Consider the following 25,993-nt stretch of genomic DNA (forward strand, 5'->3'; position numbering starts at 1 on the left):
ACTGCCTTGTTCAGGGGCAGAACGACAGATTTTTACCTTGTCAGCTCGGGGATTCATTTTTGCAACCTTCCGGTTACTAGTCCAACACTCTAACCACCTGCCTTACATTGCACTCCACGAGGAGCCTGCGTGGCAGGCTGACTACCTGTTACGCGAGGGCAGCAAGAAGCCAAGGTAAGTTGCTAGCTAGCATTAAACTTATCTTATAAAAAACAATACATCTTAACATAATCACTAGTTAACTACACATGGTTGATGATATTACTAGTTTATCTAGCGTGTCCTGCGTTGCATATAATCGATGCGGTGCATGTTCATTTCTCATTGAATCACAGCCTACTTCGACAAACGGGTGATGATTTAACAAGCACATTTGCGAAAAAATCACTGTCGTTGCACCAATGTACCTAACCATAAACATCAATGCCTTTCTTTAAAATCAATACACAAGTATATATTTTTAAACCTGCATATTTAGTTAATATTGCCTGCTAACATGAATTTCTTATAACTAGGGAAATTGTGTCATTTCTCTTGCGTTCAGTGCAAGTCAGGGTATATGCAGCTGTTTGGGCCGCCTGGCTCATTGCGAACTGTGTGAAGTTCATTTATTCCTAACAAAGGCCGTAATTAATTATGACATAACATTGAAGGTTGTACAATGTAACAGCAATATTTAGATTTAGGGATGCCATCCGTTAGATAAAATACAGAACGGTTCCGTATTTCACTGAAAGAGTAAACGTTTTGTTTTCGAAATGATAGTTTCCGGATTCGACCATTTTAATGACCAACGGCTCGTATTTCTGTGTGTTATGTTATAATGAAGTTTATGATTTGACAGAGCAGTCTGACTGAGCGATGGTAGGCACCAGCAGGCTCGTAAGCATTCATTCAGAACAGCACTTTCGTGTGTTTTGCCAGCAGCTCTTCGCAATGCTTCAAGCATTGTGCTGTTTATGACTTCAAGCCTATCAACTCCCGAGATTAGGCTGGTGTAACCGATGTGAAATGGCTAGCTAGTTAGCGGGGTGCGCGCTAATAGCGTTTCAAACGTCACTCGCTCTGAGACTTGGAGTAGTTGTTCCCCTTGCTCTGCATGGGTAACGCTGCTTCGAGGGTGGCTGTTGTCGATGTGTTCCTGGTTCGAGCCCAGGTAGGAGCGAGGAGAGGGACGGAAGCTATACTGTTACACTGGCAATACTAAAGTGCCTATAAGAACATCCAATAGTCAAAGGTATATGAAATACAAATCGTTTAGAGAGAATTAGTCCTATAATTCCTATAATAACTACAACCTAAAACTTCTTACCTGGGAATATTGAAGACTATGGAATATTGAAGATGTTAAAAGGAACCACCAGCTTTCATATGTTCTCATGTTCTGAGTAAGGAACTTAAATGTTAGCTTTTTTACATGGAACATATTGCACTTTTACTTTCTTCTCCAACACTTTGTTTTTGCATTATTTAAACCAAATTGAACATGTTTCATTATTCATTTGAGGCTAAATTGATTTTATTGATATATTATATTAAGTTAAAATAAGTGTTCATTCGGTATTGTTGTAATTGTCATTATTGCAAATTAAAAATTAAAAAATCGTCCGATTAATCGGCATCGGCCTTTTTTGGTCCTCCAATAATCGCTATCGGTGGTGAAAAATCATAATCGGTCGACCTCTAGTAGGGATGTCCTAAAATGTACACCATTCAGTTAATGTCTCCTCATAATGAGCACTAGGTGATTTTTTTGTTGTTGGTGTATTTCCAAAGATACAAAGATAGCATCTTTCCAAAAGGTAAGAGTTGAAATCATTTGGTACACTTGACCTAACTGAAAACCTCTTCTGCTGCCATACACAGTTGTTCAACCTGAACTTCTACCGTATACTCAGATGATACAAGCTTCAGTGCACAATTGTTCATCTGCAGGTTCACGCCTCAAGCGGCGTGTTCTTACAGCACAGACAGACCTGCAAGGTCAAGTCTTCACTTTCTCAGATAAACACAGTACCGTTGTCTTCACTGTGTCTGTCGGGTAGTCTTGGTATGCCCTGTCAGAAATATAAATTGCCAGCGTGCCATATACATCACATGACTTCATTGATGATGATGGGCCGGACCTGGGGATGGTGGTAAATGAATGATGTGTTGTGAATGGGAATACAGGTGCGCGCACACAGACACACACACACCATGGGAGACAGAGCTGTCCGCAAACACAATTGAAGTAGCCCCCAGTTGCCACCATCAATAGTGCCATTCTGTCAAATCTCATCATGTCTGCTAGAGAATGGATTTAAAAAGGAAGGAGTCACTCTCTGGTCAAATGATTTATAATGTCAAATGGAGGTCATAGACATTTCACAGGCATGCTGCGACGAATCCTTCCAACAACATCACACACATGCACACATGCACACGCAGGCACTCACACAAACACATGTGCGTGCACATGCACCCATGACACATGCACACACACAAGCAGGCACGCACACACTCGCAAACACACAAACATGTGCATGCTCACACTTACACTCACTCCTATAGATACACACATAGTCCTACATACATACTTTCACATATGAAGTCACATCCCAGGCTGCAAAAAAGATTGCAACAATCTCACACTCACCCCCACAGACACATATTATACAAACTGTACATTCAATACCAGATGCATCTTGCATATGTACATTTTACTGATTGCCATCATGTGGACCAAGTCATTAAATATTTGACATGTGATGATGCTATTGCAACCAGTGTTTCCCACTTGTGTGGTTTACCATATCTGACACAAAGATCTGACTTTAAAAAGAAAATGCATCATATAGTCACTAGCCCCCTTTCATTCTTCTCCCCCAGGTCTCTCTATAGACTACACAGCCAACAAGCTGTACTGGATCAGCTCTGGTAATGGCACTATCAACAGGTGCAATGTGGACGGTAGTGGTCTGGAGGTGCTGGAGAGCATGAAGAGGGAGCTAACCAAAGCCTCGGCCCTGGCTGTTATGGGTGAGTTGTGGCTAGTTTAAAACGTAGTGTACCCACTACGTGGGTAAAAAAACTATTGACATAAAGAGTAGATGAATCTTCCCTCTGTTGTATTTTGAAACGTTTGGACCCGAAGGTCTTCATCAGGCTGGAATAGTGGAGCATGTCAGCCAGTGAACCAGATCCCCGTCATGGATTAAGGGAGAAAGTGGGGAGGCTTAGGGCCTAGGCCTGTACATGTTGCTAGTTAAGAGGCTCCTGGATAAAGCCATTTAACCAGTGTTGTGGTATGACTGTGACAGTTCTGCTTCACTCTGTGTGAAATTGTCTGGGCATTAGATAATTAAACCACTGGCTAGAGCTGCATGTTGATAGATGATAGATTTTTTTGTTGTAATGAAAATGGATGTGGATGCCCATATGGAGTGTTGTTGCTTTGTATCAGTGCTGGATCTAATATGTTGGATGTTATTACTGCGACATGGTGCTTCTTTTCAATAAGATGGCATTTCTTTCTCAATACTATTTGTTTTGTTGTGCCATTGCACCATACATAATACAAAGACTCGCGCATGACTGAACTGATTCTAAAGCTTGGTCACACTTTAATGAAAAAGCCTATGTAGGTCACTGTCGAGTCTAAGGTGAAACGTTTGCAAGGAGTTTGGAATCTGTGAATGAAACTTTTTCAATAAATGCATAGTGGGAATAGAAATACTGTGGAACTATAAAGTTATTATTCTCCATTATTTTTCCTCCACTGGCTACTAGTCAGCCACATGGTAGGACTTAAAACAAAGAGAGGAACGTAACGTTTGGCCTCAGAGGATGAAAAAAACATACATTCCAAACATCAAAGTAGAGGTTGTTAATGTGATTGATTTAAGACCAGATGGAAAAGGAGAAGGAAGACCACAGTGTCTCATAAGACATTTAATTCAGCACACAGCATCTGACTTCATAATTGCATTACTCTCACTCCCCTATTTTGATTCAGGATATACATTTTAAATAACTACACATCCTAACAGTTACAATCTGGACAATTGGGAGGAAACCTCTTGCTGTACAAAGACACATGTCTGTTTGCCAGGAGTGGTAATGAGAAGCAGTGGCAGATGGTTGCTGTTTTAACTTGGTGTTGACGGTCAGAAACGTTGTCAAAGGAAAATTCATTCTCCTTTGATGCACCGTATTTAGTGATCATAATGCAGACCTTCCGCCTTTCTCAGCAAACGAACAAGCGTGCCTCTTCCTCACTGCAAGTTTAAAAATACTAACTAGACGGTCAGCAAATAAGGAAACAACAATTGAAGTTCACTACTTTATAGTGTCGGCTTAGAGTCCGGAGTTATTGAAGTTGGAACGAATGTGACAATGCATTTATCTATGCATAGTCACTTCGCCCCTACCTACATGTATAAATTACCTCAACTAACCTGTAGCCCTGCACACTGACTTGGTACCAGTACCTCCTGTATATAGCCTCGTTATTGTTATTTTATTGTGTTACATTTTGTATTTTTTTTACTTTTGTTTATTTGGTAAATATTTTCTTAACTCTTCTTGTACTGCACTGTTGGTTAAGGGCTTGTAAGTAAGCGTTTCACGGTCTACACTTGTTGTATTCGGTGCATGTAGGAGGTGGGTAACTGGCTGCAGGGAAGTCAGGCGCAGGAGAGCAGAACTGGGTAACAACCAGAGCAGTTTAATGAGGCAACACAAACTCCACCCAGAACAACAAAATACGGGTTGAAAATAACCCGTGGCAAACCAGTCTGAAGTGCACATACACTTTACAACAAACAATTCCACACACAGACATGGGGGGAACAGAGGGTTATATGCACGTCAAGTAATGAGGGAATGTAAACCAGGTGTGCGGGAAAACAAGACAAAACAAATGGAAAATGAAAGGTGGGTCAACCATGGCTAGAAGACCGAACAAGGAGAGGAACCGACTTCGGAGTCGTGACAGTACGTCCGTCCCCCGTCCCCCCCCTTGAGCCGCGCGCCGACGCCGGCCTCGGGGACAACCCGGAGGGCGAGGTGCAGGGCGATCCGGACGGAGACGGTGGAACTCCCACAGCATTGAAGGGTCCAACACGTGCTCCACCGGAACCCAGCATCGCTCCTCCGGACCGTACCCCTCCCACTCCACGAGGTACTGAAGGGCCCTCGCCCGGCGCCTCAAATCCAATATGAAGTGAACGGCGTACGCCGGGGCCCCCTCAATGTCCACAGGGGGCGGAGGAACCTCCCGCACCTCAGACTCTTGGTGCGGACCAGCCACCACTGGTGCGAACACCGGGGCCTCACTGCGGTGACGGTCTGTGCTGGCTTTCTGGCGCAGCACGGCGCGCTGAAGGTGAACATGGGCGGCGTCCCATGTCTCCTCCGCTCGCCGGAACCAGTCGTCCACCGCAGGAGCCTCGGTCTGACTCTGATGCCAAGGAGCCAGAACCGGCTGATACCCCAGTACGCACTGGAAGGGGGAGAGGTTAGTAGAGGAGTGGCGAAGCGAGTTCTGGGCCATCTCTGCCCAGGGCACGAACGCCGCCCACTCCCCCGGCCGCAATAAGACCGCAGAAACCTACCCACATCCTGGTTAACTCTCTCCACCTGCCCGTTACTCTCGGGGTGAAAACCTGAGGTAAGGCTGATCGAGACCCCCAGATGCTCCATGAACGCACTCCAGACCCTCAACATGAACTGGGGACCTCGGTCAGACACTATATTCTCAGGCACCCCATAGTGCCGGAAGATGTGAGTGAACAAGGCCTCTGCAGTCTGTAGGGCCGTAGGGATCCTGGGCAGAGGAAGGAGACGGCAGGACTTGGAGAAATGGTCCACAATGACCAGGATCATGGTGTTACCCTGTGAGGGGGGAGATCTGTGAGAAAATCTATCGACAGGTGAGACCATGGCCGTTGTGGAACGGGTAAGGGGTGTAACTTACCTCTGGGCAGGTGCCTAGGAGCCTTACACTGGGCGCACACCGAGCAGGAAGAAACATAAACCCTCACGTCCTTGGCCAAGGTAGGCCACCAGTACTTTCCACTCAAACAGCGCACTGTCCGACCGATACCTGGATGACCAGAGGAGGGTGACGTGTGAGCCCAATAGATCAGCCGGTCACGGACAGCAGACGGAACGTACAGATGCCCAGCGGGACACTGGAGGGGAGCGGGCTCTGCACGTAACGCCTGCTCAATGTCCACGTCTAGCTCCCATACTACGGGCGCCACCAGGCAGGAGGCCGGGAGTATGGGGTGGGATCCATGGGCCGCTCCTCTGTGTCATACAGCTGGGACAGCGCGTCTGCCTTGACATTCTGGGAACCTGGTCTGTACGAAAGGGTAAAACGGGTAAAAAACATGGACCACCTTGCCTGGCGAGGATTCTGTCTCTTCGCTGCCCGGATGTACTCCAGATTGCGGTGGTCAGTCCAGATGAGAAAAGGGTGTTTAGCCCCTCAAGCCAATGTCTCCACGCCTTCAAAGCCTTGACAACAGCCAACAGCTCCCGGTCCCCCACGTCATAGTTTCGCTCGGTGGCGTACCCGGTGGCGTACCCGAGTGCTGAGAGAGCACGGCTCCTATTTCAGCCTTGGACGCGTCCACCTCCACTGTGAACTCCAAAGAGGGATCCGGATGGGCCAGCACGGGAGCCGAGGTAAACAGAGCCCTTAGGTGACCAAAAGCCCTGTCCGCCTCAGCCGACCACTGCAAATGTACCGGGCCCCCCTTCAGCACGTCAAGCAATGAGGCAATGTAAACCAGGTGTGCGGGAAAACAAGACAAAACAAATGGAAAATGAAAGGTTGGATCGGCGATATGACCCGGAATGCAAGACGACAGTTTGAAAGCAGTAGAAGGTTACAGTAGAACAGTGGAATGATGTGTTCACAACAAGCCATCTATCATACTTAATGAAAGTTTGGTTGTATTGTGGAAATTATTTTAATTGCTTTGAGTGGCATATTTATATTCTGCCAAAGATGGAGAACAATTGTGCGGAGGTGTTATACTTACAAGTATTTATATTGGATATTGGAAAGGAAGTGTGTGTGAGGACATATTGAACTATACTTGTGGGGACCAGAAGTCCACAGAATAATTTTTATTTATTTATTTTTATTTCACCTTTATTTAACCATGTAAGCTAGTTGAGAACAAGTTCTCATTTACAACTGCGACCTGGCCAAGATAAAGCAAAGCAGTGCGACACAAACAACAACACAGAGTTACACATGGAATAAACAAGTGTACAGTCAATAACACAATAGAGAAAAAAAAGAAAGTCTATATACAGTGTGAGCAAAACAACAATTTAGCAAATTAACACTGGAGTGATAATGAGCAGATGGTGATGTGCAAGTAGAAATAGTGGTGTGCAAAAGAGCAGAAAAGTAATTAAAAACAATATGGGGATGGGGTAGGTAGGTAGATTGGGTGGGCTATTTACAGATGGGCTATGTACAGCTGCAGCGATCGGTTAGCTGTTCAGATGTTTAAAGTTAGTGAGGGAACTATAAGTCTCCAGCTTCAGCGATTTTTGCAATTCGTTCCAGTCATTGGCAGCAGAGAACTGGAAGGAAAGGCGGCCAAAGGAGGTGTTGACTTTGGAGATGACCAGTGAGATATACCTGCTGGAGCGTGTGCTACCGATGGGTGTTGTTATCGTGACCAGTGAGCTGAGATAAGGCGGAGCTGTACCTAGCATAATGGTAAACGAATAAAATGTAATCAACTAGGGACATTTTGTTAGTCCCCACAAGGCCAAGTGGTATTTCTAGGGGCTTTAGGAAAGAGTGTGTGTGTGTGTGTGTGAAACATGTTTGTAAAACTGTCACTACCCTTTGTTAATAACTCTTAGTTCATAACTCTTAGTTCATAATGCCAATTATCATAAAAATGTCAAGGTATGATATTTATGAGCTTTACTAATGAGAAGAGTGGCCAAACGGGTCAGACTAATGTTTTGCAATGCAAATACAAATGTAGATGCATGAAGAATACCTTACACATTCGCTTTGTGACTTTTCAAATTCTAACCCATGACCATGGAATTGCAAATATTTAGTTTGAATATATTTTCCTGGCCAATTTCGTTCAAATTTCTACTCAACCCAAAATAACTAACAAATCGAACAGACACAACAGACACAGTCAAAATCAAACACAGTAGTGTCATATAAAGAGATCCGACCCATGATCAAGAAAATAAAAAATAAAGAGTAACTATTATTTAAGGTGTATGTCTTTTTATAGCTATGTAAGCCTGATGGAAATTTGCTTTGATATTGAAATAATGTTCAGTACTTAGGTGAGATTTTAGCTGGAAACTATAAACATATCCTGCTGAGAATGTTTTTACATCCATTACGTACTGTATAGGTTATTTACAGCTACATAATTGAAGAACGGCTGTGATGTTCTTTCAAGAAAATTACATTGTGTCCAAATATGATCTGTTGATGACATTTCCTAGTGAAAAGCGTATCGACTTTCTTCCCAGTGAATCATCTTTACAGGTGAATGACAGATGTCTGCTCTTCAGCTGTAGTCCATGGTGTGGAATGAATGATTGAGATTGGTTTTATTCTCCAGCCAACTCTCAACGCCAAAGCTTTCATTTAAAAATCCATACCCAGTTTTCTCTTGGAAAGGACCCACATTTATTGAATGTAGAATAATCTGTTGTGATCTATAATAAAATTGACGCTGTGGTATCCATCAGGTTTAGTAATATTGTTTGCTTTTTCATATGTTCCTGATTATATACTGTACACCATCTGTTCCGAAGGGAAATTGCTTATTATATACTGTTGCGTTTTATTTGCTTGCTAGTGTTATGGGCTTGTGTGTCTCAGTATGGAAAGCCGTATATTCATATAATTGTTTTATATCAATCATTTAATTACTTTTATAGATTAAAAAAAATATTTATCCCAAAAATGTTATATCGTCCTCCCGAGTGGCGCAGCAGTCTAAGGCACTGCATCGCAGTGCTAGCTGTGTCACTACAGATCCTGGTTCGATCCCAGGCTGTGTCGCCGCCTGCCGCAACCGGGAGACCGATGAGGCAGCGCACAATTGGGATACGTTGGGTTTGGCCGGCCGGGTTGTCCTTGTCCCATCATGCTCTAGCAACTCCTGTGGCAGGTGCCAGGTGCAGTGCACGCTGACACGGTCGGCAGTTGTACATTGTTTCCTCCGACGCATTGGTGCAGCTGGCTTCCGAGTTAAACGAGAAGTGTGTCAAAGACGCAGTGTGGCTTGGTGGGGTCGTGTTTTGGAGGACGCACGGCTCTCGACCTTCACCTCTCACGAGTCCATACGGGACTTGCAGCGATGGGACAAGACTGTAACTACCAATTGGTTATCACGAAACTGGGGAGAAAAAGGGGTAAAAATATCAAATTAAAATAAAGAAGTCATATCAATAATTCCCCATAGGATTCAGTGGAGAAACACATTTTTATATTGATAATGAAAAAAATTCTATCAAATTAAATGTTTGATATCAATAATTATATTAGAAATGTCTAATATTTTGCATTATTAACATTTAAACCAGTCAGCTTCTAGTGCCTTGAACGTCATTGAAGAAGATGTTGGAGAGAGTCTTTATATTTTTTTGCCTAGAAATTAAATGTAAAATAAAATTATTAAATTACATTTTTTTCCTTCCGACGTACAGAAGCTACTCCATATGTCTAATGTGAAAGAAAAATCGTAGAAATGATAACAAATTAATACTAATAAATCAACCAAAATGTCTTGTTTGCGTATTGTATGTCTTCACACCAAATAGTTCAGAGGTGGTACCACAGGTCCCAGAGTGGTGTGGTGGAATTCTGGGGTCCATCATTTTTCCTGATCTGGTAACCTGACAAGTAAAAAACTGAACCTTATATGGTATGACGTGAGTAATGTGTTGTAAAAACGTTTAATATGGGTTATGATGGGACCAGAGTTTTTCTAATCAGTTCACATGCAGCAGCCTTGTAATTGTTCATATGAATTATATGTTAAATTAAATAACTAAGGGGTTTCCTATACACAGAGAAAGCAACATGATTGGTCATTGAAACTCACAGGGCTGAGCTTGCTTTATGCTGGTTTGCATTGTGTAGTCCTGCCCTATGCATCTGTTGGCCTAATTAAAAATTTACTCAGTCTTTAGCTATTGTGTTTATTGATTACTTTCAGTTAATCATTTTAGATTTAAAAAGTCTAGGTTTGAATATAAGCCAAATTTGATCCCATTCACATTTTCTCACAAACAAATGGGCTGTAAATGCAGAATGTTACCGCTTCGTTTACCCTGGACAGAAGGACAGAGCGGATGCAGCTGCTGTTAGTAGCCTACAGTTGATCAGACTGAAAAATAGTCACTTTCCATGCAGTACAGTATGTCAGATCACTAATGTTTAGGTGTATAGGCGGCTAAATTTATGTATGAGTTGTTGCTTGTATCTGGAGTGATGTGTTATCACGGTTGCTAAATAAATACCAGAGGAAAGTGGAGAGCACACTTTCAGCGCACTTTCACATCCAGCTGAGAGCTGCCCAGTGACACGAGCCTACCAGACGAGCTAAACTACTTCTATGCTTGCTTCGAGGTAAATAACACTGGAACGTACATGAGAGCACCAGCTGTTCCGGGAGACTGTGTGATCACGCTCTCCGCAGCCGATGTGAGTAAGACCTTTAAACAGGTCAACATTCACAAGGCTGCAGGGCCAGACAGATTACCAGGACGTGTACTGCGAGCATGCGCTGACCAACTAGCAAGTATCTTCACTGACATTTTCAATCTCTCCCTGTCCGAGTCTGTAATACCAACATGTTTTAAGCAGACCACCATAGTGCCTGTGCCCAAGAACACTAAGGTAACCTGCCTAAATGACTACCGACCCGTAGCACTCACGTCTGTAGCCATGAAGTGCTTCGAAAGGCTGGTCATGGCTCACATCAACACCATTATCCCAGAAATCCTAGACCCACTCCAATTTGCATACCACCCCAACAGATCCACAGATGCATTCTCTATTGCGCTCCACACTGCCCTTTCCCACCTGTACAAAAGGAACACCTACGTGAGAATGCTATTCATTGACTACAGCTCAGCGTTCAACACCATAGTGCCCTCAAAGCTCATCAATAAGCTAAGAACCCTGGGACTAAACACCTCCCTCTCCAACTGGATCCTGGACTTCCTGACGGGCTGGCCTCAGGTGGTAAGGGTAGGTAACAACACATCTGCCACGCTGATCCTCCTGTACTCCCTGTTCACTCATGACTGCACGGCCAGGCACGACTCCAACACCATCATTAAGTTTGCTGATGACACAACAGTGGTAGGTCTGATCACCGACAACGATGATACAGCCTATAGGGAGGAGGTCAGAGACCTGGCCACGTGGTGCCAGGACAATAACCTCTCCCTCAACGTGATCAAGACAAAGAAGATGATTGTGGACTATAGGAAAAAGAGGACTGAGCACACCCCCATTCTCATCGACGGGGCTGCAGTGGAGCAGGTCGAGAGCTTCAAGTTCCTTTGTGTCAACATCACCAACAAACTAACATGGTTCAAGCACACCAAGACAGTCATGAAGAGGGCACGACAAAACCTGTTCCCCCAGCCCTAAGTTCATTAGAGTTACCAGCCATAGATATTGCAGCCCAAATAAATGCTTCACAGAGTTCAAGTAACAGACCCATCTCAACATCAACTGTTCAGAGGAGACTGCGTGAATCAGGCCTTCATGGTTGAATTGCTGCAAAGAAACCACTACTAAAGGACACCAATAAGAAGAAGAGACTTGCTTGGTCCAAGAAACATGAGCAATGGACATTAGACCGGTGGAAATTTGTCCTGTGGTCTGGAGTCCAAATTTGAGATATTTGGTTCCAACCGCCGTGTCTTTGTGAGACGCGGTGTAGGTGAACGGATGATCTCCGCATGTGTATTTCCCACCGTAAAGCATGGAGGAGGTGGTGTTATGGTGTGGGGGTGCTTTGCTGGTGACACTGTGATTTATTTTAAATTCAAGGCACACTTAACCAGCATGGCTACCACAGCATTCTGCAGCGATACGCCAGTCCCATTAAGCCCAAACCAGATGGGATATCATTTTTTTCAACAGGACAATGACCCAAAACACACCTCCAGGCTGTGTAAGGGCTATTTGACCAAGAAGGAGAGTGATGGAGTGCTGCATTAGATGACCTGGCCTCCACAATCCCTTGACCTCAACCAAATTGAGATGGTTTGGGATAAGTCTAACCGCAGAGTGAAGGAAAAGCAGCCAACAAGTGCTCAGTATGTGTTCGAACTCCTTCAGGACTGTTGGGAAAGCATTCCAGGTGAAGATGGTTGAGAGAATGCCAAGAGTGTGCATAGCTGTCATCAAGTCAAAGGGTGGCTATTTGAAGAATCACAAGTAGAAAATATATTTGTTTAATTTGTTTAACACTTTTTTTGGTTACTATGTGATTCCATATGTGTTATTTCATAGTTTTGATGTCTTCAATATTCTTCTACAATGTAAAAAATGAAGAAAAACCCTTGAACTTCTAAAACTTTTGACCGATAGTGTATGTGAAAACTGCTTTCCATTTTCTCTGCTCCATTAACGAATCAAAGTTATTGAACGCTGATTAAACAACACTTCCTTCCTGTAGCGGAGGCCTTTGGTCTGCCTTGGGTTAATCAATGAAATGCTGTATTTGTAGTGGTTAGGCTTGTTCTCAGCCGTCAGCCTGTGTCAATTAAGAGAGATTGAGATCTAACAGGCGGCTGACCTGGATCTATTGCCCCCCCCCTCTCCCCACAGTAGGGGACTGTGAGTGTGTGTGTTGGTGTGCGCGTGCATGTGTATTACCATCAATGAGAGGTTTGCCCAAGAGTGCCCTGCGTACTGATGGGTTATCTATAGTTTAGTTTAACCCACTGCTGGCTTATCACTGTCATGTGAAATGGACACTAACTGCTATTTGATTCCTGCTGCTGCATGACAAACGCCATTATGAGAATGTTCAGTTGAAGTATTAAAACAGCATGTTGAGACTCGAAACTGAAAGTTTCAGAATGAGCAGAAAAATTATTATAGTTGTCGACGTAGCTATCAGATGATTTGACGAGCTTAGTCACAACAAATGGCAATTCCCCCAAAATGTTAACAATTGCATATTTTTTGCACAATCACTGATGCATCCTGATGATTGCCAAGGACAGTTGTGAATGGAGTTAATGAAAGCAGTGTGTGTGACACCAGGTTGATCCATTCAACTCCTGGTGCTGTGTGTTACTGTTTTTTGCTGTGCTAAACGGAGATCTGAGGGCCTGTGTTTAGAAGATGTATGTATGTGTGTGTGTGTGTGTGTGTGTGTGTGTGTATGTGTGTTAGGTTAGGTGTTTAGACGGTGTGGGTGATCCATCTATCAGCCTCCAGTTGCATGGAATCAAACACATTGGTTGAAGTTTAAATTAAATATGATGAGCAACAACCAAGCAATCACCACTACCCACTGGCCCCAGTGGCAACAAATTAATGCAGAAAGCACAGCTAATCTGGACTAGGTGATCCGGAGGGTCAACTGTTTGGGAAGCAGCATGTAGGCTGTCAGTCTCACTCAAAGCAATTTGGCTGATTCCAGAAAATGAGTTTTACTTTCCTTTTAATGTTGACTTTCATCCCAAAACTATTTCACTGAACTGTAGTGGGTTCCTTCCATTTCTCCTTTACAACAACTGAGACTTAGGCTACATTTTGAAAGTGATTGTAAATAAGTAACATCGTACTTTATTATAGTCTGTGGTCAGATATTACATTTACATTTTACATTTTAGTCATTTAGCAGACGCTCTTATCCAGAGCGACTTACAGTAGTGAATGCATACATTTCAATTCATTAGGAACATACCCGGCCAAAAACAAAGAAATAGACAACATAGAATGCCCACCCCACATCACACCCTGACCTAACCAAATAGAGAAATAAAACGGCTCTCTAAGGTCAGGGCGTGACAGCTGGCAGGATATATGATCTATTTATCACATGATCTAATCCATGATGCTTCTTCCCTTTAAAATTCCACTGGATTCAATGAAATCTAATTTTATTGGTTGCATACACGTATTTAGCAGATGTTACTGCGGGTGTAGCGTAGCAAAATCCTTGTAAATGAGTAAATGAGTTGTAATGTGATCAGATCAGGGACTGCACATGTCTCATATAAGGCTGTCAGCTGTCTAATTCTTTAATCTGGTTAGTACCTTATTCAGGCAGGTCACCCATGATACTGGTAGGGCATTGTGGACGGGGATGGGGATGGGCGTAAGCATCTAGCTCTGGTTCAAAAGGTTGCATGTTTGAATCTATCGATAGAAAGTTGTTTTTGATATTTTTGTTTTATTATTTATTAGATATGATGAATGGTAAACACAAAATTTACATCTGATAAAAAGAAAGACATTTTTTTTTTAATTCTTCCTCAATTTGAAGGCCAAACTGCTTTATGGGCCTCTTAGACACTGCTAGGGTTCAATCATAATCATCTAGCAGTTTCCCTGCTGACAATGGTTATGATGGTTAGGATATTTCATTTGCAGAACTGAGCAATAAACACAAACAATAACAATAACATTAATAGCTTTAAAGCAGACAATTGTCACAGCTCTGCAATTTAATATAAATATAAACAATAATAAGAAATAATTGTGAATATAGAAACATACAGTACCAGTCAAAATTTTAGAACACCTACTCATTCAAGGGTTTTTCTCTACTTTTACTATTTTCTCCATTGTAGAATAATAGTGAAGACATCAAAACTATGAAATAACACATATGGAATCATATAGTAAACAAAAATATATATTCTTCAAAGTAGCCACCCTTTGCCTTGACAGCTTTGCACACTCTTGGCATTCTTTCAACCAGCTTCATTATGTAGTCACCTGGAGTTCATTTCAATTAACAGGTGTACCTTGTTAAAAGTTAATTTGTGAAATTTCTTTCCTTAATGCGTTTGAGACAATCAGTTGTGTTGTGACAAGGTAAGGTTGGTATACAGAAGTTAGCCCTATTTGGTAAAAGACCAAGTCCATATAATGGCAAGAACAGCTCAAATAAGAAAAGAGAAACTACAGTCCACCATTACTTTAAGACATGAAGGTCAGTCAATGCAGAAAATGTCAAGAACTTTGAAAGTTTCTTCAAGTGCAGTCGCAAAAACCGTCAAGTGCTATGATGAAACTGGCTCTCATGAGGACCGCCACAGGAATGGAAGACCCAGAGTTAGCTCTGCTGCAGAGGATAAGTTCATTAGCGTTAACTGCACCTCAGATTGCAGCCCAAATAAATGCTTCACAGAGTTCCAGTAACAGGCCTTCATGGTCAAATGTCTGCAAAGAAACCACTACTGAAGGACACCAATAAGAAGAAGACTTGCTTGGAAGAAATACTAGTAATGGACATTAGACCGTTGGAAATCTGTCCTTTAGTCTGAATAGTCCAAATTTGAGATATTTGGTTCCAACCACCGTGTCTTTGTGAGACGTAGAGTAGGTAAACGGATGATCTCCGCATGTGTGGTTCCCACCGTGAAGCATGGAGGAGGAGGTGTGATGGTGTGGGTGTGCTTTGCTGGTGACACTGTCTGTGATTTATTTAGAATTCAAGGCACACTTAACCAGACTAGTACTGTATATCTTTGAAAGTCATTTTTCTGTTTAGGCACATCCACTGTCTGCGACTGAAAAATGGTAATACCTCGTCTGTGCATAATCACAGCCTCATTGAATTATCAACACTTCAATTCTCATACATGTGTTGAGAAATATGTACTGAATCTTTGTTGATAATGGCACTTCTAATAAATATAAAAGTATAGTCCCTCTGGTAACTTCAGAACACATTTTGTTCATAGATCACTATTCAGATTGGGTGAATTGGCCACATTTTATTCTGGGTACACCTCTGAAGCCCTCTCAGCAGTTCAGTGTTAGGTGTGCTTGGTTGCACCTGTTCAGTGAGGTTCATTGCACTCCGCTGGGTTTTTGAATGGAAAAGCCTTGTCACGTCTGAGGCAAGGCAATTGCTCTAGTCCAGTCTGAAGCCAATAGAGAGCGTCACTGGATTTAACCGGGGGGGGGGGGGGGGGGGGGGGGCTGGGATAGTTCCACTCCTAAATGGGATGCATACACACCACAGGAGGCTGCTGAGGGGAGAACGGCTCATAATAATGGCCGGAACGGAGCAAATGGAATGGCATCACAGACCTGCAAACCATGATCCGGATGACTGTGTGATCACGCTCTCTGCAGCCGATGTGAGTAAGACCTTTAAACAGGTCAACATTCACAAGGCAGCAGGGCCAGACAGATTACCAGGACGTGTACTCCGAGCATGCGCTGACCAACTGGCAAGTATCTTCACTGACATTTTCAACCTCTCCCTGTCCGAGTCTGTAATACCAACATGTTTTAAGCAGACCACCATAGTGCCTGTGCCCAAGAACACTAAGGTAACCTGCCTAAATGTCTACCGACCCGTAACACTCACATCTGTAGCCATGAAATGCTTTGAAAGGCTGGTCATGGCTCACATCAACACCATTATCCCAGAAACCCTAGACCCACTCCAATTTGCATACCACACCAACAGATCCACAGATGATGCAATCTCTATTGCACTCCACACTGCCCTTTCACACCAGGACAAAAGGAACACCTATGTGAGAATGCTATTCATTGACCACAGCTCAGCGTTCAACACCATATTACCCTCAAAGCTCATCAATAAGCTAAGGATCCTGGGATTAAACACCTCCCTCTGCAACTGGATCCTGGACTGCTGATGGGCCGCCCCCAGGTCGTAAGGGTAGGTAACAACACATCTGCCACGCTGATCCTCAACATGGGGGCCCCGCCGGGGTGCTTGCTCAGTCCCCTCCTGTACTCCCTGTTCACTCATGACTGCACGGCCATGCACGACTCCAACACCATCGTTAAGTTTGCTGATGACACAACAGTGGTAGGCCTGATCACCGATAACGATGAGACAGCCTATAGGGAGGAGGTCAGAGTCCTGACCGTGTGATGGAAGGACAACAACCTCTCGGTCAACATGATCAAAACAAAGGAGATACAGGAAAAAGAGGACCGAGCACGCCCCCATTCTCATCGACAGAGCTGTAGTGGAGCAAGCCCACCAAGACAGTCATGAAGAGGGCACGACAAAACCTGTTCCCCCTCAGGAGACTGAAAAGATTTGGCTATGGGTCCTCAGATCCTCAAAAGGTTTTACAGCTGCACCATCGAGAGCATCCTGACGGGTTGCATCACTGCCTGGTATGGCAACTGCTCGGCCTCCAACCGCACGGCAAGCGGTACTGGACTGCCAAGTCTAGATCCAAGAGGCTTCTAAACAGCTTCTACCCCCAAGCCATAAGACTCCTGAACAGCTAATCAAATGGCTACCCAGACTACCCAGACCCCCCCCCCCCCCCCCACGCTGCTGCTACTCTGTTATCATCTATGCATTGTCTCTTTAACTCAACCTACATGTACATATTACCTCAATTACCTCGACACCGGTGCCCCCGCAAATTGACTCTGTACCGGTACCCCCTGTATATAGCCCCGCTATTGCTATTTACTGCTGCTCTTTAATTATTTCTAATTCGTATCGCTTGGTTTTGTTAGGTATTTTCTTAACTGCATTGTTGGTTAAGGGCTTGTAAGTAAGCATTTCACTGTAAGGTCTACACATGTTGTGTTCGGCGCATGTGACAAATAACATTTGATTTGATGTATTTGGTGCCATTCCACTGATTCCGCTCCAGTCATTACCACGAGCCCACCTCCTGTGACACACACACACACACACACACACACACACACACACACACACACACACACACACACACACACACACACACCAAACATGGACACATCACTCTCCAAACTCATGATACAAGTTTCCTCTCCTTAACCACTTCTTCTGCTCAGAAGCACATAGTAATGAATAACACCAGGCAGGTACTCTACAGTCTACAACTGTGCAGTAGGTCCACTCAAACATGGAAATCAACAAACACGTACCTGTGTGTAGTAGAGGCTCAGGATAGAGTATTTTGGGTCAACAACGCTACTGGTTTATTTTTCATTTGAGAATTTCACTACATGAAACGTTGCATCATTAGTAGCCTATTGCATTGTCAGAATTCATATATTCCAGTATTCATGCATGCAATATATGTAGGTCTCCCTTGTAAAAGCGGTATGTTGATCTCAATGGGACTTCTTGAATAAATAAGGGTTAAATAACACAATAACAATTCAGACAGATATGGTGGTAATGAGGTTTCTAAGGACATTTCCTTGTTTCAGGTAACAAACTGTGGTGGGCCGATGATGATTCAGCCCATCTGGGGACGGTGAACAAGAGAGACGGACGGAATCCTGTGGTTCTGAGGAATAAGACTAGCGGAGTGGTTCACATGAAGGTCTACGACAGGGAGGGACAGAGAGGTAAGGAACACACACGTACACACACATTTATTTATGCACTTATCAATTCCATCTACTGACTTCCAGAAATGTGACACCATGATGTACTACAGTACCTATAGTGCTCTGAATAACATTTCAGATTTTATCTTAGTAAAGATGTCCATGAAGCTAACAATGGTGTCCTATATCCTTATTAATACACAATTCACCATGGCCTTTCCAGGAAGGAACCCGTGTCAGGTGAACAATGGAGGCTGCTCCCAGCTCTGCTTCCCCACGTCAGAGAACACCCGCAGCTGCTCCTGTACTGTGGGCTACAGCCTTCGCACCGACCGCATGTCCTGTGAGGGTAAGACTGCAAGTCTGCTCTAACTAAATGTGCATCCCAAATAGCACCCTCATCCTAATATAGTGCAGTACGTTTGACCGGAGCCCTATTGGCTCTATGGGCTGTTTAGGACGCACACCTAAGTGACCATGCAAGAAATACATTGAGCAGTTCAGACAACCTAGCATCAGAGTAACCACAAGGTCTGTGACATGAATTCACTGTTTCCAAATAAGTACTATAGAAACCTCTGTAATCATACGAAAACATACTCAATTTGACTGTAATAAATGTACTCTATGCATATTTATTTACAGTATGTTAATCTTGGAATCCAGAACCACATATTGCGTGCACGCCATTAACATTGATGTTAGGTCGTTCACAAGAGACTAACAGTATGTTACAGTAATGGAATAATTCCTCTCCTACTCTGTAGGCATTGAGTCATTTCTGATGTACTCCATCCATGAGGGGATCAGAGGGATCGCCTTGGACCCCAATGACAACATGGAGACTCTGATGCCCATTACTGGGACCCTGTTCGCTGTGGGGGTGGACTTCCATGCAGGTAGGTACCACCAGGGCCCATATTCACAAAGCGTCTCAGAGTAGGACTGCTGATCTCAGACCATAATAAATAAGAGTGGGGACACGGTCATTAACTACATCTCCTCAGTCAACAGTCAAACCTACAGTTTATTGATTTTATGACCCCTTTATATTGTTCCCTGCATGACGTCTTCCGCATCATACGTAAAACTTACTCCAAATGGCAGTTTGTAATCAAGAGAAAAATTGCGAGAGAAAGGGAGAAATAGAGAGAGAGGGATAGAGAGACGCAAAAAAATTAGAGAAAAACCTTTATTGTAGTATTCTCTCTAACCCTGTTGAATAATGGTTAGTGGTGCTGTTGAGGGCTGCACAGATGAAAGAGTAATAAGTCCATGTTAGTAGAGACTCATGAGAAACACCAACCGTTTCTCCACATGCCCCTGAACCAGGCCTGACACAAAGTAATTCCCCAGATATTGTATCAAATGAAGGTAACAAGGAAATGGTAATGGATTAACCCAATGGCTTGTGCTGGCATTTGTCATATAATGGGTTTTCTCTTGCATAATTCATGTTCTAAATATGGTGGATTTATTACACTGACAAGTGCTTGAACGTGCACTGTCAAATGAATAAATTAAGGGCTAGTTATGCTTCATATACTGTATATGTTGCCACAATGCTCCTTGATGACAACAACTATATCGGCCTACTGGGAAAGAGAAGCTTTATCTAGCACATGCACGCACAGTAGCATTGTAAGTGTTGCATAAAACCTTTGTTTACAAAAATATCACATGATTTAGAGATAAGAGTGGAGGGGAAAGCTGTTACCTGCCCACATTTGATAGAATAGGATCCCACTGGTCACAAACCTGTTGAATCAATGTTGTTTCAATGCAATTTGTCAACGTATTGTGATGTGGAATACAAATCAAATTGTATTTGTCACATGCGCCGAATACAACAGGTGTAGACCTTACAGTGAAATGCTTACTTATAAGCCCTTAAGTAACAAAGGTAACAAATAATTAAACAGCAGCAGTAAAATAACAATAGTGAGGCTATATACAGGAGGTACCGGTACAGAGTCAATGTGCAGGGGCAGTTGAGGTAATATATACGTGTAGGTAGAGTTAAAGTGACTATGCATAGATAATAAACAGAGAGTAGCAGCAGTGTAAAAGAGGGGTCTGGGTAGCCATTTGATTAGCTGTTGAGGAGTCTTATGGTTTGGGGGTAGAAGCTGTTAAGAAGCCTTTTGGCACTACAGTACCGCTTTCTGTGCAGGGGTGACTAGGGTGGCTGGGGTCTTTGACAACTTTTAGGGCCTTCCTCTGACCGCCTGGTATAGTCCTGGATGGCAGGAAGCTTGGCCTCAGTGATGTACTGGGCCGTACGCACTACCCTCTGTAGTGCCTTGCGGTCGGAGGCTGAGCAGTTTCCATACCAGGCAGTGATGCAACCAGTCTGAATGCTCTCGATGGTGCAGCTGTAGAACCTTTTTGAGGATCTAAGGACCCATAGCCAAATCTTTTCAGTCTCCTGTGGGGGAATAGGCTATGTCGTGCCCTCTTCACGACTGTCCTAGTGTGTTTGGACCATGATAGGTTGTTGGTGATGTGGACACCAAATATATTTTATTTGGAAAAAGTATCGTAAACTTTTGTTTTGAGGGTGAAATTTCAACCAGAGGATAATGTCATCATGTTAACCACATTTCAACGTAGACAAACTTTGTTTAAAATACGTTGAATTTGTACCTCTAAAACAATGTCAGATCTTCAACGATATATAGAAGAAAAAATGTATCTATATACAGCTACTCTTTGTTCTCCCATCCAGGATTTTAACCAAACCCTGCTTAGCTATGATATTTGTCACTAAATATTACTAATGTGCTGTCATGAGAATGATTGTTGAGAGAGCTCCACTTAAAAACAAAATACTGTAGATTCACTGTTGCTGTCGAAGTAATTTTACCAGAGCAAATGAAATGTGACCATACTTAATCACTCATATACGTATCATCAATGATGTTATTTAGGCCTATATAGTATTTGAAAAGTCATCAACAGCTATTATTATAATTCAACAAAAAATAGACAATACAATAGGCCAAGGGTTTCAAGCTCTGAATAATTTCAAATGTAACGATATTTAGTGATGTTGTTTTTGGTTGTCAACTTCGGTTTTTGGTTGCGATGGAGACGTGAATCCAACATATCAATTATTAATTTGTAAACAAAATGGAATTAAAGTCAGGTGAAGTCAGTGGCACAGATGGCACTATCCAAGCAGAATATAAATCTGCAAATGTTGATATTTGGTTGCGTTGACAACCAAACACAATTTTTAATATCACTTTTGAAGTACAATAAGTAGCTTATTAACTTGTTGACAATTATACAAATGATAATGGAATTCACGTCTCCAACTCAACCCAGAAAATAAATTAAAGAATGTAATTAAGACAGTGGCTCAGATGGAACTGTCTAAGCATTAAATACATCTCCTTAAAATGTTGATATTTGGTTGTTGTCAACCAAACACAATTCAATATTACTTTTGTAATACAGTAAATAGCCTAGAGTTAAGGCTATCTTCCAAACTAATATAACATTCAAACTTCAAATGAGTAACATGGCCACATTTTGAGGTTGCTGTAACTATAAATGTATTTTTATGTAGTTATATAAAGCGTGCATGTTCAAGATAGCATGCATAGGTCATCGCAGGTCTGAGGCGATCTTCACAAATTATGTAATAATAATCAGCATTGATCACTTGAACCATGTACTTTTAATGTAATCCCAACTGCAATCCAGATCATGTGGTTGTGCTATTACATGAATCACATTGAGAACACATTAATCTGTTGTATAAATAAACAACATATCTGACGTAGTCCCATTTCAACTTTTTGCTGTGCTTTGAAATGGTTGTCATGAAAGCGCAGTGATAGACATTTGGGTGACAACTAAACCAGAAATCTGACATTGTTTTTCCATTGGAATATGGTTGAAAGCCTGGTGATACACATTGGAAATTCAACTAACTTTTGGCTTTCTGTTTGAGTGGGTGAATATAGGTTGTAACCTCATTGATCAACGTCTCAACCAAATATTACCCAATTATCCACGTTGAAATGACGTGGTGTGTCCATTGGGATGAAGGTATGGCAGAAAATAAGTGTTGCAAGGCAGCAGTTCCCACAGTACGGAAAGCTCAAAGACAGTGGATGTCAGAAATGTCTCAGAGACCCTGAATGTCAATGGTAATCTTGATGTGCGACAACTTGCATTTTAGGAAACTAGTCTAAACCTAAAAACTTCAAATCTTAAACCTTAGCTAAAATTAGTTTTAGGCTTTTGTATGCATAAGGTCTTGGTTGCCCTCCCCTTTGTTGCTGTTATACAGGTGAACATGCAAACACCCAGCTAAGCGCAGAGTCAACCAGCAACAGCAGCGGTGGATAGCTCACACAAAGAATTTGCATATCATTATGAAGCAGGTCATTGGTGCGTAAAAAAGATGAAAGCCTTCCAGCTGGATCCTGTCACATGTAAGATATGTGTTAACGGAGTGTGAATTCTGTATAAACAGGAGGATGCAAATAAACACAACGCTGCCTATCCTCCCAACAACCTGGGCCCACTGAACTGACAGGCAAATAACGAAATGTACTTAAGGCTTTAAGGCTGGACTCGGAAATGAATGACTTTGTATTTCATCCTGTCGTATATGAAATAGAGTTATAATCAGAAAGGATCATAACATTTTAGATGCTATGTTTTACATATGCAATTTATTTTCCAATAAAATCTGGTATACAATAGCCTTTTCATGTCCCGATGTTGCATTTCAACAAGGAAATAAGGTCTGAATGGATATGTGAACAATAATCATAATTTACATCCCCATTTTGTGAAATGGAGCATGTAGTTGTAATAATAATAATAAGCTTGCTTCCATAAAAAACACTAACAATAATAGGGAGGCCTATTAATGTGCCTACATTTTCCACAACAGTACAAAAAGATCAGGTCCACACACTTGGAATTGAGGTGAAAATTATTACTAACGAGCTCAAGTCTACGCATGACTACTAAAGAATACCAAAAGTTTCCAGTCTATGCACCAACTAATATACTCTAGAATACCACAAGTGTGCAGTTATTTTTCTTTGTTTCTTACCATTCCACAGGTAATGACACAGTGTACTGGACAGACATGGGCCTGAACACAATCTCCAGAGCCAAGAGGGATCAGACCTGGAGGGAGGACATCATTACCACGGGCATCAGCAGGGTAGAGGGCATCGCAGTGGACTGGATCGCTGGTCAGTATCGTCTTCTGTAAAATGTACAAAATGTCTTCTTACTTTAAGCGGTCCTATGTGGATATACAGTACCTTCATCAAACATTTCCTGAGATTTTATCTCGATGTGACTAACCTGTATAAATAAAGGTATGCATTAAAACTATTATAACACTGTCCTTTACACAACTGTTCTTTGTACAACTCTAATACCAGTATCTTTGTGTTCCTCCCACAGGTAACCTTTACTGGACAGACCATGGTTTCAACCTCATAGAGATTGCCCGTCTTAGTGGTGCTTACCGTTCTGTAGTCATCTCCGAGGGACTCGACCAACCTAGAGCCATCGCTGTTCATCCACAGAAAGGGTGTGTGTGTGTGTGTGTGTGTGTGTGTGTGTGTGTGTGTGTGTGTGTGTGAGAAAGATGAATGGGTAACAGACAATAAGAAGAGATAAAGTTGAAAATGGACAGAGGAAATGGAAATGTATTTGACCAGCAGGGAGTGAAATGAGTCAGACAGCGTTGACCACCTCCTGAAAGAGATCAAGATGTTGCTGGATAATAATCATTGGGTCATACTGCTGTTTCTGGACTGAAAATAGATCATGTAGCAGATGAAGGCCAACTGATGTCATTAGGCTTACCAGTATCCCTGCATTGATGTTTGTTTTGTGCAGTGCAGTATGATTCATTTTAAGTTTGCCACTAAACTTTCATGATCTGGTGTTGACACAGTGTGAAATGCCTACTGTAAGAAGAGCTTTGTGGAGAACTAAATTGTAACAATATATGATTTTACTTGCATAGCCTCTGATAACTTTGGTATCACATTAGATCACACAATTTGTCCTTTCAGATCTGTTCCAATTGTCCAACCAGTTGGATGTTAATGTTTCTGGGTTTGCCACTCTGCCCTCTCTATTTCTCTCTCTCCCCAACCTCTCGCTCTCTCCCTCTATCACCCACCCTCTATCTATCTGTCTCAGGTATCTGTTTTGGACAGAATGGGGCCAGAGCCCCTGCATAGGTCGAGCCCGTCTAGACGGCTCCGATCAGGTCACCCTGGTCAACTCTGGCATCGCCTGGCCCAATGGGATCTCCATAGACTATGAGGTACAGTACCAGACACCTTCTGATCATTCATGTCCTATTAGCTCTGATCCATCCACCTCATCCTAAAGTAGTTTCATACCAGCAGCCTATCCTCATCCTTCTTTGAGTGGATATAATGTACCCAATGTACCCCATAAGAGGATAGGGGATGTGTCTGGTGATGTGCATTTTCAAATTACTTTCCAGGAAAATAGATTATACTGGTGTGACGCCCGCACCGACAAGATAGAGAGGATCAACCTTGAGACGGGTGAGAGCAGGGAGATTGTACTTTCAGCGGCCAACGTAGACCTCTTTTCCGTGGCCGTGTTCGGAGCTTACATCTACTGGTCTGACAGGTAATTTAATACTTCCTTATATGCACACAGATTGGGCTGTAAAGTCTGATCATATAACCTGGTATTAACCCTTCATCCCAGAGGTCTCAGTGTGGAGAACCTCAGCGGAGTATTTTTTACATGAGGGGCACCATATTTATGTAAATGTACTAGCATACCTCAATGTCATTATCAATGACATTTCTGAATGATAAAGTGGCATTGATAAGTACTTTTAAGAATCAAAGAAAAATTAAGAAGAAAGTGTCCTTGATTACTTTTTAAAACTTTTCTCTCTCTCTCTCTGTCTTCAGAGCTCACTCCAACGGTTCCATCCGGCGAGGCTTCAAAAGTGAAGCCAGTGAGGCAGTCACCATGAGAAGTGGTCTCGGGGTCAACCTGAAGGATGTGACAGTCTTCAATAGAGGCCGGGAGAAAGGTTAAGGTTTCAACTTAATGCTCCTTTTTGATTCTCACCCATCACCGTCATCAGCAGCATTGTTTCATTTCCTAATCTATGTGTTGGTCAAAATCAATTGGGAGCCATCTAGCACAAGGGAAATACAAAACTGCAGTTATAGACAGTGCATGTATAGTACTATACACAAGTGACAACACTACCGTTCAAAGTTTTAGAACACCTACTCATTCAAGGGTTTTTCTTTATGTTTACTATTTTCTACAGTGTAGAATAATAATGAAGACATCAAAACTATGAAATAACACATACAGTGAGGGGAAAAAGTATTTGATCCCCTGCTGATTTTGTATGTTTGCCCACTGACAAAGAAATGATCAGTCTATCATTTTAATGGTAGGTTT

At 42.6% G+C, this 25,993-nt stretch overlaps 1 protein-coding gene across 1 annotated transcript in view; it reads left to right on the forward strand.

Moving 5' to 3' along the window:
- The window catches only part of lrp1bb (low density lipoprotein receptor-related protein 1Bb), a 319,979-nt gene that overhangs the window by 187,523 nt on the left and 106,463 nt on the right, over positions 1-25,993 (forward strand). The window contains exons 32-40 of the mRNA XM_082969228.1: positions 2,872-3,021; positions 18,413-18,553; positions 18,759-18,884; positions 19,303-19,434; positions 23,626-23,760; positions 23,978-24,107; positions 24,728-24,854; positions 25,041-25,192; positions 25,486-25,610. Of these exons, the coding sequence (XP_082825354.1) occupies positions 2,872-3,021; positions 18,413-18,553; positions 18,759-18,884; positions 19,303-19,434; positions 23,626-23,760; positions 23,978-24,107; positions 24,728-24,854; positions 25,041-25,192; positions 25,486-25,610 (1,218 nt within the window). The remainder of the gene's footprint in view (positions 1-2,871; positions 3,022-18,412; positions 18,554-18,758; positions 18,885-19,302; positions 19,435-23,625; positions 23,761-23,977; positions 24,108-24,727; positions 24,855-25,040; positions 25,193-25,485; positions 25,611-25,993) is intronic.

Source organism: Salmo salar, chromosome 25 (assembly GCF_965601325.2).
Source record: "Salmo salar chromosome 25, fSalSal1, whole genome shotgun sequence".
Taxonomy (NCBI): Eukaryota; Metazoa; Chordata; class Actinopteri; order Salmoniformes; family Salmonidae; genus Salmo; species Salmo salar.